Genomic DNA, 19,838 nt, shown 5'->3' on the forward strand with positions numbered 1-19,838 from the left:
GAGTGTATTTGTTGGAGTATTAAAGTTTTCAACAGTAATGACATTGAGTAAATAGCCTTTTATTTTATTAAGCAAGGATACCAGACAAAACAAAATTTTTCTATGATTACCATCATTTGATAAGAGAATGGACATTTAACTCCATAAATATAAGAAGACAATATATAAAATTAAAGACCTGTCCTTAAAAAATAAATTGAGTCTTATGAAAAATTCACTTATATTAATTTAAGCATTTTCATTTTACCCTAGACAAGTGAAAATTTCCATAAAAAATAATATCCATTGCTATGATTGTATCTCTTTACTTATTTTCCTGAATAGGTACCTTTTATTACCTCTGCGTAAAATATATTTTCCCACCAATTCTCTTATTTTATTCTTACTCATTGTTTATATATAAACTTTAGGAAATTGTCCTCATACTCCTGGATAGCTACAGAATCAACCTCTCATAGCACTTCTTCATATTATCTATGAATGTTGTAATTTCACATTTGCTTATGTGCTAATTTGATTAATGTCTCCCTTCCCAACTAGACTCTTGGCTCCACGAAGGCAGAGACTAACCATTTTTTGCTCAATACTACAGTCCTGCTCCCTAACAACTTGACACAGTAAGCTCTCACAAAATGTTTGCTGAATTAATAGATGGATGAATATATCAGGAAGCTGATAAGCATCTCATGAGTTTGTTAATATCTGGGATTAACTTAATTATACATATATATGAATATATTTAAGTAAACTTTTTAATATTAGGGCAGTTTTGGATTTACAAAAAACATACAATTATAGAACATAGTTGCCATATACCACACAGCAAGTTTCCCCTATTATTGGCATTTTACATTTCATAACAATGACACATTTATTATGATTAATAATACAATGATATGAATACACTAATATTAATGAAAGTCCATACTCTTTTCAGATTTCCACAGGTTTTACCAAACATTTATTTTTGCTGTTCCTGGATCCCATCTGGACTGATGCACATTTAGTCAACAGGTCCCCTTAGGCATCTCTAGGTTACAACAGTTTAATTTTTCCTTATTTTTGAAGACATTGTCAGTCTTGAGGAGTGCTGGTCAGGTATTTTGTAGAATGTTCATCAGTTGGGATTGTCCACTATCTTTCCATGATGAGACTAGGATTATGGATTTGGGGACGAAAATCACAGAGGCAAAGGGCCATTTTTGTTACATCATATCAAGGGTACATATTATTAATTTGACATCACAGTTGACGTTAACCACCCAGCTGCAGTACTGTTTGTTAGGTTTGTTCACTCCAAAGTTGTGTATTTTCCACTTTCCCGTCTTAACGCTGGAAGAAGATCGCTATACACATTAATAAACAAAATTAAGAAAGAAAGGACATTTTTAATAATAGCATATTTTTATTGGAGATTGTAACATCCACAATATTGCATTTGAAGTCCTCATTGTATGGCATTATTTTCAAAGATATAAGGCAAAAACTAGCCTTCTGTTAGTGTTTAATGGATTATTAATCTGTAAAAAAACTTATAGACTATGATATTTAACACTTCTGTAAAACATCTTAAATATCATTGTAAGCTAAGAAAGAAGGCAACAACACTAAAATCTCAGTCTTTGAAAAGTAAAAAACTGAGAAGCTAGATTTTCGTGTAAATACTTAAGTATGGGGGGGAGGGGATTTCATCCCTTTGAGTATTTAGTAATTTGTGCAGCCAGCACAAGAATCGGGCTTTCTGGCTCATACATGAGTTTAAATGTAAAATAACTATTCAAACTTTGAATTTTATTTACTATTGCCACCATGAGGTGCAATATTAGTTAATGTGAAAATATGATCCTTCACTGATCATTATAATAAAATGTAAGGTTGTTGTTTGCTATATATGTTTATATATTATTGTACAAAATCAGTAAATATACATCAAACTATAATGAATCTCAAAAATATTTGAGCTCATGACAATTACAATAATACAAAGTTAATTATATTATTACTTTACTTATTCTAAAGGGCTTCTACATCCAGAGACAGCGACCAGGACAGGGAAAGTCTTGGATGACATGTCAGAGAGAAGCAGAAAGGAGCCAGTGATATTTCTATTTAAAAAAAAATGGACTGCAACATATGACACTTGTCTTTGTATGCTGGAGGAAGAGAAAGTTGAATTATTGCGTGTCTTTGAAAAAGAAATTTGGATTATTGTGTGTCTTTCTCAAATCAGAACTAGTACAAATGGATGAAAGTCATGAGAGATTTTTATTCAGTAAAAGTATTTCCTAATATTAAGTTGTCAAAAAATTTAATTGCTATATTGTGAAGCAATGGCTTTCTATGTCATTGAAAGATTTCCAGGAGAGAGCTGTCTGAAAGAATCTTTTCAGGAGAGATTTCTAACTGGGCAGGAAATGGGGCTAGATAATCTCCTGATACCTTCCAGTAAGAAGGTTTTAGGAAACCACAAGTCAATGTATTCTTAGGAGACTCCAAGTTGTTGTACATGATACGTTTTCAAAACTATTTGTCTTGATTTGCAACTAGATATATGCTTTAAAGTCCACTTATTTCCAATTGCTCTGCTACACTGTATTTTTCTGTACTTGCCACTTAGAAAGTGACTCAGTGAGTTATAGAAAGAAAATTTATTTAAAAAAAAATTTGTCTATCAGACACTTCATTATGAGAGATAGAAATTTATGATGGACAAAAGGAACTATACCCAGAAACACAGGGAACATCTACCATGGACAGCACCTCTGTTTCCTCATGACCACAGCAACTTTTCCCTACTCTAAAGCACAGTGGCCCTACGGAACATGTAAGAATTTAAGGAGTAGTACATGTGAATCTCTTATTGCAGTGCTTACTGTAGCTAAATGTGTTTTTCTCTCTTCTGTCTTCATTTTTCTTTACATTCTCAGCAATGTTTCCTTCAAACAACTGTTGATTGATAAGGGACTCATTCACTTCTTATTTGTTCCATATGGGCTGTGTTAAGTACTGGAAATACAAGGATACAGGCAGTAGTTGCTGTGTGATCTGAGCCAGCCAGCACTAGGCCCCATCTTCACAGACACTCTCAGGGATCAGTTGCCGTCTTTCTCAGTTGTGACTGCCTGACAATTCAACAGTCATGTCTGCTCTTCAGGGACAGCAGTTCCTTATTCTCATCTTGTGTGGCTTCTCCCTCCTGGTTTCCTGTGATATTTGAAAGCTTCTAGCCATGTTTATCCAGGCACTGAGAGCCAACACTGCTTCCCAGTTCCAAAGACAGTCCTTACTCAGACTGCGTGAATGGCAACAATTCTGATCATTGTTTTCTGGTGATGTCAGTTGGTTATAAATTAAGTATATAGGAACTCTAGTGGTATTACTATAGGCTGATTTGCACTGGGACTAATTAATAATGTAAATGTTAGGTTGTTTTCTAACATATGCAAGTACATTTTATGGTTATTCTGAAAAAGCTACATATGACATGAGTTAAAGGCATGATTTTCAAATTAAACTGTGAACTTTACATTAAGTGAAAACATGCAACTGGATAAAGATATGTTGTATTAGTTTCTATTGTTGTCATATCAAATTCCTACAAACTAAGGTGGTTTAAGAAAACCCACACATTTATATATTATCATACTGTTCTGTAGGTCATAAGTCCTAAATGAATCAAACAGGGGAGAAATTGAGGTGTTGGCAGGGCTGTGCTGCTTTCTGGAGGTTCTAGAGTAGAAGTGCAGCCTTTCACTGCTATTGGACTACTGCTTTCTTTGAATTGCATTCCCTTCTCCATCTTCAGAGCCAGAAACACTGGGTTCAGTTCCTCTTTCACTGCTGTCTCTTGTTCTCTCACTTTGACTTCTTACACTTGTAGAGAATCACATTAGACCCACTTGGATAATCTAGGCTAATCTCCCCATTTTAAGGCCAGCTGATTAGCAATGTTAATGGTATCTGTAACCTTAATTCTCTATTGCCATATGACATGGAATTGCCACAGGTTCTGGGAGTTAGAACATAGACATCTTTGCGTGGGCATTATTCTTCCTACCACAGATGGGTAGAGTTCAATCTTGTAAGATGAAACCAAGATATTATTGACAAAATAACATTTTTCAAATTGCTTTCCAGTTACACATTGTAACTTATAAATCAGAAAATTTTAGGAGTCTTTAAAATGTATGCACAGTTATCTTTTTTGGGTAAGTACATATATGAGATGGATTTTGGATGGCGAGAATCTTCACAGGACTATTTTGACCCTAAGGAATGACAGTGAGGAAAGCTGAAAGGTTATAGAAGACAGATAATTAAAGTGAGTTCTAATCTCCAGCTCAGGCTGGGGAGACATTCTAGACACCTAGTACTGAATGAATAGTTCAATGGGAAATGTCGCTTGTGTATGATGGAATAATGTGATAATGACTAGCCCTGTAGGTTAAAATAAAGGCTGAGCATGAATTTTATTTTCTTCTTCTGATTCCATAATCTATTATTTTACTTTCAGTTTCCTCATAGCCAGGCCTTATCCATTTTGTGTCTCTAGTTCTGAGATTTTATGATTTTTACTTTCTCATCAGTCTATATTTTCAATTCCATCTAGATATATTTAAGCCCATGTGACATGATGTTTGCATTTGTTTCCTAGTGCATTAAACTTTTTTATTATTATGAAGTGACCATATCTATATTTAGTAATATATTTGCTGTGAAGTTTGCTTTGCCTAGTATTAACAAAGCTACAAACCTTTCTTTTATGGTTTGCACTGTATTTTTTTTCCTTTTTTCTGGTTTTTAAAATACGTATTTATTTAATTTGTAAATTAACTGTTTTAGTCTGTTTTCACACTGCTATAAAGAAATACCTGACACTCAGTAATTTATAAAGGAAACAGGTTTCATTGACTCATAGTTCCTCATGGCTGGGGAGGCCTCAGGAAACTTACAATCACGGCGGAAGCAAAGGAGAAGCAAGCACCTTCTTCACAAGGCAGCAGGAGAGAGAGCGCAAAGGGGGAACTGCCACACACTTTTAAAACCATCAGCTTTCATGAGAACTCACTCACTATCATGAGAACAGCATGGGGGAAACCACTCCCATGATCCAATCACCTCACACCAGGTCCCTCCCCTGACACATGGGGATTACAATTTGTGATGAGATTTGGGTGCGGACACAGAACAAACCAAATCATTCAGTTACATGGAAGCATTACTTAAAATGTCATAATGTCAGTCTAAAAGCTTCAAATCCATTTAGTTATTAAACGCTTAGAGAAATATTCAAATTATGTCAATTTATTTATTTATTTGTTTTCCTTCTTTATTTTATCAAGTATTATTTTAAGTTCTGGGGAACATGTGTAGGATGTGCAGGTTTGTTACACAGATAAACATGTGCCATGGTGGTTTGCTGCCCAGATCAACCCCTCATACAGGTATTAAGCCCCACACCCATTAGCTGTTCTTCTTGATGCTCTCCCTCCCCTCCAACAACAACCAGCCACAGTGTGTGTTGTTCCCCCGATGTGTCCATGTGTTCTTGTCATTCAGTTCCTGCTTATAAGTAAGAAGATGTGGTGTCTGATTTTCTGTTCCTGTGTTAGTTTGCAGAGGATAACAGCTTCCAGCTCCATCCATGTCCCTGCAAAGGACATGATCTTGTTCCTTTCTATGACTGTGTAGCATTCCATGGTGTGTATGTACCAAGTTTTCTTTATTCAATCACTATTTATGGACATTTGGGTTGATTCAATGTCCTTGCTATCGTGAATAGTGCTGCAATGAGCATACACGTGCATGTGTCTTTATAATAGAATGATTATAATACATTGATTATAATAGAAAAGACAAGGCTTCTGCATTACAGAGTCCAGAGGGATATATCCTGCTGGCATCTGATTTCAGACAAATGGGCCATAGAATTGTGAGAAAATGAATTTCTGTTGTTTGAAGGCACCACGTTTGTGTAATTTGCTTTGAAATTGTTTTAGGAAATTTTGGAATTTTAGGAAACTAATACAGTTCCCTATTGCTGTGTAACAGAATACCCCAAAACTTTGTGACTTTAACCAAATATTTATTATCCTATAATCTCTGTATGTCAGGAGTCCACATGTGGCATAGCTGGGTCTTCATCCCTTTTTTTTTTTTTTTTTTGGTTTTCTCCCCTACTCTCCAACCTCTACCCCTGCCACCACTGGCCTGATACTGTAGGAGGGATCAGCCCCTAAAGAAGTGGGGGTGCATGCTGGGCCCAGACTCCTTGCCCACCCCCACTTTCCAGGGCAGAAAGGGCCCAAGGTTATAATTAGAAGTAAATAACTTGTCTGTACAGCCTGTGCCTGTCTGAGTGGTGTGAGATGGGGTGCAGGGTAGGGGACAGCTGGCATGGGCCTCTGGTTGGGACATCTTTGTGTGTTGAGCCAGCCCTCAGCATGTGACTGGCATGTGCTGAGTCCTCAGCATGTGATTAGTGTGGGTTAGAATGTACTGGATTTCTCAAAATGCTCTCAAGGGTCATCTGCTATCTCATCTGAAGTCTTGTAAGAGAAGCGTCTGCTTCAGAGCTCACTATGGAGCCAACGCACATGGAAGGTGATCCCATAAGGGTGTAAATGTGTAAATGCCAGGAAGTGAACATCACGGGGGAGCATCTTACTAACCTACCCATCAAAGTCTGATGATTCATATCCCTTATATATTATGCCAAATATATTTACTTGTTTCCAAGGTTCCCAAAAACTTCACCCTATTACAACATTGTATATTTTAAAGTATTCAATTATTTAATATGAAATGATCATGGAAATAAAAATTGATAACTTTCTACTAATACTTGTTCATATAGCCGGTGAAATAATGAATAAAAAATTGGTAAATTATTAATTGGAAGCAATTACTGTTTTTTACAATTTATAAATTCTACCTTTTAGAATCTACTCAAGTCCACTTTACCTAAAATAATAGTTCACTGGGAGTGAATGCTCCCCTAAAATAATAGCAAATGCTCATTATGTGAGAGTTGGTTAAGAAATGAGCTGAACCCCACCCACCCCACAACAGCATAGCCTCTGCCATGCTTTGCTTCCTAATGTGAAAGCATAGAATTTAAGTAAAATGAGTTGAAAGCTGTGCCAATACAGCTTAAGACAAGTCCCTAAAGCCTTCACCCTCATTCTACTAGACATCATTTACTAAGTATAAAATATTAACAACTATTGTAAATATTTTGGAGCCACTCTGAATAATGATAAAATACAATTTTACATTGTCAGTGTTTGCGTAGGTATTTTTAGCCATTATGATCAATTATTTCTGGAAGAAGAATTATAGCAACTATAATTATGTAGAATTTTTAAAAGCTGGGTATGAAAATCCCTGTCTCATAAAGTTACTTTTAGAAACTAGTGAGCAAAGAGAAAAAAAAATGATCAACACATTGATCTAATTATTCTAACACAGGTTGTTTTTTGTTTTTTGTTTTTGCTCTCTTTTATCCTTCCCCTGTCTGTTCTCCAACTAGCTTTACAATAAAATGTGATTCATCATTAAAAAGTTTATATACATATGTATGTCTTATTTCAATAGCATAATTTTTAAACTGTCAAACTTATTATTTTATATGCATTTTAATCCTTTTTTCCAGTTTTATTTTATGCCCGATAATCTCTTGAGTGGAATTTCTTTAAATATTTATCACAATATTTTTATTTCTGCACCTATTATTAACAAGCTATTCAAGTCAGACTTATACAAGCCTATACTCTCAGAATATTGGCAAATAAAGAAAAAGGTCTACATCTTTCCATAAGGTGTTATTTCCAGTATATCTTTAGAATTAAAAAAATAAGAGAAGTAGAACTGATATCTAACTAACCTAAGCAAAACTTTCCTAGCTACTCTTTCTGCCTAATTTCTTTCTTTATGCTAATCAACCACATTAATTGTTTCATCAATGCATTCTGCCTTCTCCGAAATCAATGTGACTTTCACATTTTTTATTGCTATGCCTAATAACTTTTCAACATTTGTGTAGTACTTTCCATATCAGAATACATTGTAACCTAATACTTTTGAATGGAAACTGATTGCAAGAACAAAAGAACATGTAATTAGAATATAGAAACAGGAGGTGAAAGAAGAAATACATAACTTTTAATATGCAACAGACACATGGATCTCCCAACAGTTAAAACAATAGTATAGGGGAATCATATGACAGTGAGCACTTATTACAAGGATGAAAAACAAGCAGTAAAATGCGGCTTGTCCCTCCTTAGGCTTACAGAGGGTAGAGACATTTGCATCTTCACTGTTTTGTTGTTGCTGTTGCTTTTAACTAAAGCACTGACTTTTCAAATGCTTGTCAGCTGAAGCACAGCATTCTAACTGAATAGACTGAAGAAATATGGCATGACAATATTCCTAGGATTTCAGGTCAATGCAAATTTGGATCTAGATAAGGAAAAAAACTTTGGATTTAAAGTTTAACATTCTGTTCTTTCAAAAGAACACAATTATATTTGTCTCACAAATATAAGTTCATATCTTGTTTTTAAGAAACTCTAATCATTTCTGTAACAAATTCCCTACTCTCAGGTATTTTTCTGTGTTTAACTCTAGAAGCATCCATATAAGTCAGTCAAAGGAGAGGAAACAATCCCTAGAGAAACATTGCATTTCTTTTCTATTTTTTTCTTTGTTTTTCAGTCATTCTGAAACCTATGCCCTCTTGTGCAACCTCAACTCTAATATGGTGACAACACCAGATTAGCAAGGGTGGGTTGGGAGTGAGAGCTCACTCTTGCCCAATCTAGACACACCCATGTTTAGCCTCCTTGTTGAGGGATGAGCCTGGGTAAGGCTTGTTGTATTTACACCTATCCTGGAACCACCAGAAAAAAAAAAAAAAAATGGAAAATCTGTTTTTATTCACACTGGAAGCACATTTCCACATGCATCAAATAACCAAAAATTCAAAAGGCAGGGTGACACAGAGTTTTGAAGATTATAGAAAGAAACATATCATCCACCAAGAGTGAGGGGTGAATTGCACAGAAAAACACTTAGCATTGCCTGGTAAAATTGACCATGCACATATCCCATGACTGTCAACCCCATTCCCAGAGGATCCCATCACCATATGCATGGCCATTATGATGGCATTGTTTGAAATAGCCATAGACTGGAAACTAGACAGTTGCCTTTATTGGCTAGTGGTCCTCCTGTCGTTTTAGAAAGGTATAGTGGCCACAATCCTTTCTTAGGTTTCAAAGCAAAGTCTACTCTGTGCAAGGATACTTGGATCTGAAGGGTCATTTACATAAGAACAATTTTGTGTGTTCAGGTGCTGGTGACAGAGTTATGTATTTCTGCTTGATCATTTGTATATTAGACTCCCGATCTCCCTTAGGACTTCTGAAATGCCTCGACATCGCATGGAACAATTGCGGACTGAGGAGAGAATTAACACAAAGGCATGGATGATGACAAGTACTTTTTCTAAAATAATTATCATTAATGATACCTAGATTGATAGTAAGGTAAGGTTTATGATTTTGTATATTTTTTAGACTATATTTCTCATAGAATTATTAATAATGGGGAAAGAATTATTTAGGTTATTAAAGAGTTAAAATAATAAGAAGATAGCTACAGTAAAGAGACACAGGAATGTGGAAGGAAGAAACGGTTGTAGTGGAAAGAGAGAAAATGCAGAGAAGCCATTTCTAATAATACAGACCAGGCTCTATCTAATGTGAGACAATGGCAGTCTTCTGACTGTCCCCTTCAGTCTCTATGCTAACTCCTTTCCTCCTAGCCTAGTACTCCTCAAACCTTCCTAGCTGCAATTCTAAGATCACTAAAGGTAAATCAATAATGCTGTCTTGAAATTCAGTACTATATTAGTCCAGAATGCTTTTACTTAAATATATTTAGTTATTATATGCTAACTAGTTATTTTCATTTGCTTAAGTAATGTAGGGGTTTATAATGCTTGTTAATGGAAATCTACGTGTATTATTGAACTCATAAATTGGGCTAGAACTCTCAGTTTTCTTACAATAAGTATTCCAGAATAGCTTTCATGAATGTCTCATTCTGAGAAGAACACCAAACAGTTGATGTGAAGTTACATATATACTGAAGGATTTTATAAAGCCTGAGAAACCCTGGCTAGGTATTCCTTGAATCATTACTTACATTGTGCTTTGTGAGATTTGAAATGTTGGTTGCTATTGCTTGTAGCCAGTCAACGCAGTCTTCAGTAGAGAGGCACTGAATAATCCCACTGCAGACCCCATCCACAGCAATGACTTGAAAGGCATTCTGCCTGCAGATGTTCAGAACAAATCAGATCAAAACCTCATGTCATTGATCTATTTGCAACTTGTAATAGTATCTGTTGAAAAGCTTATCTTTCATACAATATAAATATCAGCCTCCAAATTCATATTTGGTTACCTGACTTTATAAGCATCTCTGTTTTAAATGAAACACTGAAGATAGACCCAAATGACATACAATTTCAATTTCGTAGGAAGCATCTTTAGATTCAGGTAACTATGGAGAAACTTTGACTTCTAAAACATACAACATGTAAATAAAAGAGAATCTAAGAAATTTTAGATGCATTATTTTCCCAGTTTGCTATAATATTATACGTAGTTTACTTATTATTTTGGCTACCATTGTCTCCTCTTAACATTTGTCAATGCATTTTCTGACTTAGAAAGATCGTAAAAACAGGCAATAAAATATTAAGTGTGATATTAAAAAGTCACTTGATGATAACACGAGTGGCAGCACTTTGTCCATTGTTCTCCACCCTCATTCTCAGTCTGTTCATCTTCCCAAAGATGATTTGGAACAAGAGGTTCATATCTTCTTTCCAGGTGTAAATGATCATGCTCTCCATTTGCATGGATGTTGCCAATTTCATTAACATTAAACTTTTTCTTAAAATGCTATGATCAGTCTAAGCATTCTGACAGTATTTTATTGACTTTTGTTTTTGTTGTCATAGACAATTAAATGATGCCTTTTAAAATTGTTCACAAAAGTGCTATTGAATTTAAAAGTGTTTCCTATAGCTTCAGTGACTTCCTTACTTCCAGATATTGCAATGTTTAGATATAAACTTAGTGGACAGGAATAGATAAAATCCCAAAATGGATGGAAACTAGCCAAAGTCTCAGGCTTAAGAATTACTTCATTGTGCAACACAATACACAAACTATATTTCAATTCCAGTCAATTTTGAAGTAACAGAAAACTTTTGCAATTCAGTATTCAAAATGCTATGTAAAATGTATAAATTTATATGTTTTCTCCAAACAAACACCTTTCCTGGCTCTTCTACTAGACATTTTTGGATATAAAACATGAGTTTATTCCCCAAACAAAGAAAACCCCATAGAGCATGTCTGGCTCAGGTCTACTGGTAGGTCTATGCCACTCTGCCTTCCTGTCTCAGAACTGGGTACATGGTAAGGCCTTGGGCATCCACGACTCTGAGGGTTCAAATTATTAATATTTTTAGAGAAACTGGTTCTCATATCTTGGACACAACACTTTATAATGAAAAAAGGGATGTGCTCAGATATGCTTTTTTGTTTTATTTTAAAAATATACTAAAAGAATTTCAGAAGTATAACTATTGTCCATCTTTTTGAAATACAGTTAGTTTGAATTTGTGACAGCATACACATTGAATGAAAAGAATGTTATAATTTCACATGATATTTTTAGCTTTAATTCTGATGTATAATGGCAAGTAAGATGTTTAAAGTATTCAGACAGAAGTTTAACCATCCATAGAAAATGAGAAATAATTGGAGTTTAGTAATACATATTTCTTTCCGCTCTCTGGTTATAACCATTGCTTCATGTACCATAAATTAAAGCATATCTTGATCATATTTGTCTTCTCTGCTTTAAATAGCAGCTAGATTTTTTAGCTAATAAAAGTCAATACACTTCGATCAAATCTTCAATCTATGTAATTATAGATGTTACATAGTGCCTACATAGAATAATTCTGAGGGGCTGATCTTTTATGAAACTAGGCTTATAAGTTAATACATATCACTTTTTACATTCTGTTTCAACTTTTCAAATATGGAAACTCTTTTATGAACATAAGTGAAATACTTGAACAGTTTTTTGATTACATATGACCTCTTATAATATAAGTTGATCATAAAAATTACAGTTATCTGGGGCCTCCATTACTAAGTAAAGAAGGTTATTAGTAAATTAGCTCACTTAGTTGGGCCTCAATTTCATCTAAAGTGAGAACAATTTACTGTACAGATTTAACAAGTATTTTCTGAATAATTGGTGGATCTAAATACTTTAATACCTGGATGAAGTTCTATGTATAATATTCCCCTGAATAATCCATCAATATGGTCTTGATTGCAATATTTCAGTGTTAAAAGAAAATGTCCCCACATAGAATTATTGTCTCATCAAGCACTAGGGAAAAACTGAAGTGCTTTTGTTTTTATTTGTAGCTTTTAGAAAATGTAATTTTTTAACTCAAGATAAACAAAAATAGTTAATATTTATTATGAAATCAATAGACTCCATTACCCATTAATTTAGCATTGTGAGACATTAAACTTTTACAGCATTAACAGTAACCTTATGGATACCCAGACAAAATTATGTGTCTCATATATATATATATATATATACACACACACTAAAAAAAATTGCATCACTGAAGAGTTAGTCTGAAGTTTTTTGTTCAGGCTTGTTTTCCAACTCTCCACTTATACAGCTTTCTAAAGATTCTTGGTAACTGCTCTGGCAGTAAAAAGTATTTTCAAACGTTGCTCAATCTCAAAGTAGGTTTATTCATTTAAAATACAAATTTAGTCTTCCTTGAATGAAAAATATACTGCTCACTATACAAATTCATGAATAATTTTCAACCTAACATAAGCAATCCAATAAATATACATCATTTCTAATTAATATAGTTAGTGATTCGTGTTTTGATTCATTGTTGATTTTACCCCACATGAGGGCATGTACTTTCATGCACAAGGAGCAAGAGTTGCAGAGACTAAAATGTAAAAGTTTGGAGTGACTGGAATGAGCATGAGTTCTAGAGGCTCACCATGGAAAAACAGGCAGGCTCAGAATGAGGTGGGCTTAAAGTCTGCAAGGAACCACTGCTCACCTCCACATAGAGGACCACAGTGGCTAGATTTGTGTGGCTTGGGTGGTCCTATTAGACCGGTGAGGAAAGGACTGTCACTGGTAAAACTTGAGATGATATGAAACTGAAATAAACTTATATTAGTGAGAGTGAAGATGAAGCAACTTAGTTCACTTAGTTGTGCCTCAATTTCCCCTAAAAATGAGAACAATTTACAGATTTAACAAGGATTTGATGAGTAATTGGTGGATCCCGGTACTTTCACATATGGCTGAAGTTCTATGTATAATTTCCCCCTTAAAGTCATTAGAAATGATGTGATTCAATAACTGCTTTGTAAAATTAATTAAGAAGAAGTGAGTAGAATCAAAGCTACTCCACCCTATTGGGCTAAACAGTGGAACGGCTTGGTTGGGGCAGGTAAGGGAAAGCAAAATTTTTAGAGAGGAGATAATTAATCCAAAAGCAAACATCCAAGGCATGAAAAGCATAGTATATCCAAAGAAATGTGGGTTGTCTGGCACATTGTGTGTGGATCTGAAGAAGAGGCAATCCATGAAGTTGGTGATCGGACAAGGTGTAATCAGTGATAACTCACATATCTTGCTGCAATTTTTCTCCCTGATCCTGAGAGTCAGGGGAGCCAGTGGAGACACTGAAGCACTGGAGGAAAAGGATTATGTTTATATTTTAGAAATATCTCTCTGTGGGGTGAAGGATATGGAAAAAAGAGAGAATAAAGTACACAAAATGAACAATGAGAAAAATCAGTTCACAGAGTGGCCCTGTGTGTGAGGACAGAACATTGACTCATTTACTTGATTTCATTATCACTTAATCGGTAGGGGGATGTTATTGAAGGAAAGAAAGAAAGAAGAAGAGGCCCCTTGGGTTTGTGACTGTAGCATTTTACTCTGTCTTGTTGAGTGTAATCCACACACAGCAGGCCTGAGCTGTTTCTTCCCTGTGTGCACTACCTTGGTTCACTGCCGTGTCATCTCTTTTAATTTTTCAGGCACAAAACCTAAGCTGTTTAGATACATCAGGAGCTTTTTCAAGTTATTTTTTGTGACTTATTTTCCAGATCTTAAATTCACCAGTTGTTTCATGAATTGAAACCACATAACTTGTCATTCCCTGAAGTCCTGCACTTTTTGCAACAGCGTCTTTCTCCCCAGTACTCCTTTGTCTGAGATGCCCATCTATGCTCCTTCAATATCTCTGAGGTCCTTGCAAGTCAGTTAACACCGTGAAACTCTCTGACCCGCAGTTCCTCTGGTCGTGAAATGAAGAAGGCAACACATATTCTGCACACCTCAGGCTGTATTTTGAAGACTATAGACTGGACTTCTTAACAACTGAAGAATCTGTTAAAAATACCAGTTGTGTTATTTCTACCTGTCAAAATCCATTTCAAATGTTAAGAAGTTAACTCAGGTGCCGTCTATTCCATGAGATTTTCTTTAACCCATGTATTTGGAATGAATCTCTTCCGCTTTAGTGCCCCTAGACTTCCTGATTCCTTTATTGCAACACTTGTTCTCTGTGGTATTAAATATGTTTGTGTAGCACTAAATACTGTTCGATCTTACCAAGCTGCTATATCCTTGAAGGAAAAGCCATATATGCTATTTTATACCTCTCATAGCATTAGCACAGTGCTCGGAATCTTTAATCTGTAAGTAAGAAACAAAAACAAACAAGTCCATCTCCACTTTACTTTAGCAATCTCCTGCTTTTGCTAACTTGAGATCTGATGTTATCCAAGACAGCTCCACTGTCAGACTTGAATTCTCACATTTCTGTTCTTTAACTATACCCTCTTCCTTTCCATCACCACCAAATTACCTTATTATTTTTCTGATCTTTCTTAGCCCTTCCAATTACCCTAGTTCATATATCTATTCAGGATCTAGTTGCATTGCCTAGACTGAGCTTCCTGTTCATCCACGCAAATTATGTGGTTATTTTTCATTTTAGAATTTCCTGTCACTGTGACCTCCAGTCACTTCAATCTTACTACTTCCCAGCCCTCAGTAACTCCAGTTTAACTAAATGAATACCCTTTTCTTCCTGGCATAGCAGGATTCCCTGGCAAAAGTAATAAATTGTGCAAAGAAGCCCCAGTACAATTGACCTCTGGGACCCCAAGATCCTTAGTTGCTCTTGTCTACTTTGTTACCTTTCTACCCTCAAAGGAGCAGGTATTACATATGCAGATGCTTACCTGGACATCATTTTATTTATCTCTTCCTGGATAATCCTAGTCACATAACAGCTCTTCCATAATTTCTCTGTCCTTCTATTCCTGAATCCTGCCATCTCGAAGGCATTTGAAGCAGAAAGCATTGCCATGCAAATTTTGAATATCTCATGACATCAGTAGAAGCACTACATTATATACCTTTAACCTATATTTGGTTAAAATTTATGGTCTTTGAAAATATATATTCGATCATTTGATCAAATGTAATTTTTTATTCTGTGACTAAAGCCTACCAGAATACATACACTTCTTCAAGGGTTATTTCTTTTTATTTTTATTGTTCAGTTTTCCAGAGATATTCAAGCACCCTGGAATACTGTCTTCCTCTGGCTATGGCAAAATTAAAATTAATATTAATTAATAAATTCATATCATTAAATAAGTGTGTTATAATAAACTGGAGAAATGAAACAAAGAGCGACTCTTTGGCAAGATAATTTGCCCTAGATTGAAAGAACTATACAAAATTCATCTAGAATTGTTCAAAGGAAGAGTGGACTTTTCCAAAGAGAGTCATATATTTTAAGGGGATTGTGGCAGTTTCTTTTTTAATCCCCTACATAATTGTGTAAGAACAAGTGAAGAGGTTTATGTCAGACGAAGGAATACTTGCATGCCTTATGGAGAGGTTCTTAATGGTATTTAGTTGATGTTTTCTAAAAATTATTTATTGTTCCTGAGTTACACAGAGACCAGTCCTTGTGGACCTCCTGACCAATCTGTGAAGTGGAATGCAATCAATTCAACCTCTGTATCCACTTTTGAGAACCACATGTAACATCAGGATGATGAAACTGCAAGGGCAGCTGCCTCATCAGACGTGGGTGCTGTTTTTGTTTATGAGCACTTTTGCCATTGAGTCTTCCTTCTCTGACGGGCATGGTGGCTCATGCCTGTAATCCCAGAACTTTGGGATGCCTAAGCAGGCGGATCACTTGAGATCATGAGTTCGAGACCAGCCTGGCCAACATGGCAAAACCCCATCTCTACTAAAAAACACAAAAATTAGCCAGGCATGGTTGTGGGCGCCTGTAATCTCAGCTACTCTGGAGGCTGAGACAGGAAAATTGTTTGAACTCAGGAGGCAGAGGTTGCAGTGAGCCGAGATTGCACCACTGCACTCCAGCCTGGGTGACAGAGTGAGATTTGGAACCAACCCAAATGTCCAACAATGATAGACTGGATTAATAAAATGTAGCACATATACACCATGGAATACTATGCAGCCATAAAAAATGATGAGTTCATGTCCTTTGTAGGGACATGGATGAAGCTGGAAACCATCATTCTCAGCAAACTATCGCAAGGACAAAAAACCAAACACCGCATGTTCTCACTCATACGTGGGAATTGAACAATGAGAACACATTTACACAGGAAAGAGAACATCACACACTGGGGACTGTTGTGGGGTGGGGGGAGGGGGGAGGGATAGCATTAGGAGATATACCTAATGCTAAATGATGAGTTAATGGGTGCAGCACACCAACATGGCACATGTATACATAAGTAACAAACCTGCACGTTGTGCACGTGTACCCTAAAACTTAAAGTACAATAATAATAATAAAAAAAGAGTCTTCCTTCTCAATTAGTAACCAACATCATGATATGCTTAAATTTTATATTCCCCTTTCCCCCTCATCACATTTTATGAATATACTCTTACACATTGTTCTCCTTTCTCTACTGTCAATATCTTTCTTCTTACAAACTATTTTTTATCAGTTTGCTTCTACAATTATTCTATCCAAAGTCATCCCCAAATTAATCACTGTTCCTCAGTTCTTTCAGTATTTATTTTCCGTAGTTGATACAATCTACTCTTTCTTCTCCTTAAAACCCTGATTGAAATAACTTCTATGACATCCTTACATGATAGTATTTTTTCTTTTTCTTCCTATCTACTTTTTTCTGCTTCACACATTCACTGATTGTGCTTCCTCCTCAGATCCCCTAAAATATACATTCCTGTAGGTTCCCCTCCTTCAATGAACAACCATGAATTAAGTATTTACTATGTCAGATTCATATTTTGCTTTATTGTTAGAGACCCATTTGCTAAGATTGTTGTGTTATTAAAAGCACAATTCTCATAACCACTAAACTTGCCTACTGTTTAGATACTAAATTTCATCCACCAGTGCCAAACCTGTCACCATCTGAAACGTCTTCACCTCAAGGTAAACAAGTGTGTGCACTCTGGGAGAAAACTAGAAATTCTACTGTCATTTGAGAATTTTTAAAGTCCAAAAGCCTACTTCCAATATTATCGATTTTCATAGTGTTTAAAAAGCATGCAGTAGATGATAATTCTACCTAAAGAAAAAACTAAGACATGAATTTTTTTCATTAAAATTCATTTTATAAATATTTATTGAGTACTTTCAGCCATAAAGTATGCTAAACACTGAGAGTACTCCTCAAAGTTATACTTCTCAAATTCATATATATATATATATTTACATAACATATGTATATAATATTATATAAACTGACAGGTGCACATATTTATATGCTCATTTTGCATATAAGAAAAATATAGCTTGAAGAGATTAAAAGACCAGCCAATTTTAACAATCTTTATCTCTTATTCTAATGCCCTTGACACTGCAATATTATAACATACTTCAAAATTTAAAGCTGATATTTATATCTGAATGAGGGTCATTACATTATGATAAATATAAACTGTATTATTACTGATAAAAATATCATGATGTTTTAATTTATATATGCACAATAGTACATGACTGTAACACAACTTGGTTGCAATTATATATGACAGGTATTACATCACTGAAGTTAAAATTATGGGCTATGGCAAAAAAGCAACCAAGAAATAATATCCTACATTTGAGCCAAGCTAAATAATTTTCTTTACTTGTAATCACGGGCAGCACTATACATAATAGTCAAAATATGAAATCAACCTAACTGTCCATCAGTGGGTAAATGGCTAAAGAAAGTGTAGTATACATATATTACATTCATATATACATATATATATATGCAATAGTGTATTATTCATCCATGAATCTATTATAAATCACTTATTTATCTTTTCTTGCCCCCCACTCCCTCACTGAATCTACTACCACTAGTCTGTGAGCTTTTACAGAGAAAGAATCAAACACAATGTCTCCCACTTACAGATATTAAGTCAATATTGGTTGAGTGAATGAGTAAACAATAAATTAGCTCTTGAATGTGAATCTCTATGAAATCCATCCTGAATAGTGCTATGTTTGTAAATGCTTATTGCTGTCATGTGTATTGAGTGTAATTAATTCAGCTGATGAAGCTGTTGATGTGCTGAATGCCATAAAAATGAAAATGTAAGGAGTCATCTGGACCCATTCAGACAATTCCTTTCTTGTCAGAAATTTCTCTAGCTAAATGTCTTCAAATAATGTAACTGCATTTTTTTAATCAAAAAGTAAATAAATGTACTCTTTTAAAAAATATACATTCTCTTAATAGAAATATTAAGAGATCTCTTAAGGTAGAAGGAAAATAGAACCAAAAGAAAGAAATGAGAAGAAGGATTAAAAATAGAATACGTTTGAATAGTTATATGAAAGCAATAATATATTTTGAAATATCTAACATACGTTTTTAAGTATATCAAAAATATGCCCAAAGATAAGAAAAAACAAAGGAATTAAGGTGTCTTAAAGTTCTAACATTTCCTGAAATTGATATAAATTGTGTTAAACTGTAATAGTTATACATATATGGCTCTATGATAATGTTTAGGCAATAACTTAAATGATAACAAAAACACGAATATATGAAAATTGAATAGAGGGAATATTAAATAATAAACATTTCTAATTATTACAAGAGGTAAGGAAATAAAACAGCACAAAAACTCGTGTGTTGAGAAAAAGGAGTTTGAGATATATGCATATCTCAACAGTATAAAGTCTAACAAATCAATTTCAAAATGGGCAAAAGACATAAACAGACATTTCACCGAAGAAGATACACTGATGGTAAATAAGTACATAAAAAGATGCTCAATGTCATTATAATATGCAAATCAAGGCCACAGGGACATGTCACTACATACCCATTAAAGTGGTTCAATAAAGCAACAAAACTAAATGCTGGCAGAGATGTGGAGAAACAGTCATTCCTACACTGTTGGTGCGAGTGTAAAATTGGACAATCACTCTAGAGAGCAATTTGGTTGCTTCTTAAAAGACTAAAATACTATTAAAACATAATCCATTCATTGCACTTTTTAGCATTTATCCAAATAAATGGAAATGTATGCTTCCAAAAAATCTATATACAAATATTCATACATCTTTATTTAGAATAATCAAAAACTGGAAGCAACCTAGATGTTTTCAAAGGTTGAATTTTTTATATGTGCTACATCTA

At 34.8% G+C, this 19,838-nt stretch overlaps 1 protein-coding gene across 6 annotated transcripts in view; it reads right to left on the bottom strand.

The window, feature by feature from the left end:
• SNTG1 (syntrophin gamma 1) overlaps nt 1-19,838 on the bottom strand; it is an 880,400-nt gene that overhangs the window by 229,766 nt on the left and 630,796 nt on the right. For all 6 annotated transcript variants that reach the window (XM_055349267.2, XM_019032962.4, XM_055349266.2 and 3 more), the window contains one exon: nt 10,213-10,342. In XM_055349267.2, coding sequence (XP_055205242.1) covers nt 10,213-10,342 — 130 coding nt within the window. The remainder of the gene's footprint in view (nt 1-10,212; nt 10,343-19,838) is intronic.

Source organism: Gorilla gorilla, chromosome 7, assembly GCF_029281585.2.
Source record: "Gorilla gorilla gorilla isolate KB3781 chromosome 7, NHGRI_mGorGor1-v2.1_pri, whole genome shotgun sequence".
Lineage (NCBI taxonomy): Eukaryota > Metazoa > Chordata > Mammalia > Primates > Hominidae > Gorilla > Gorilla gorilla.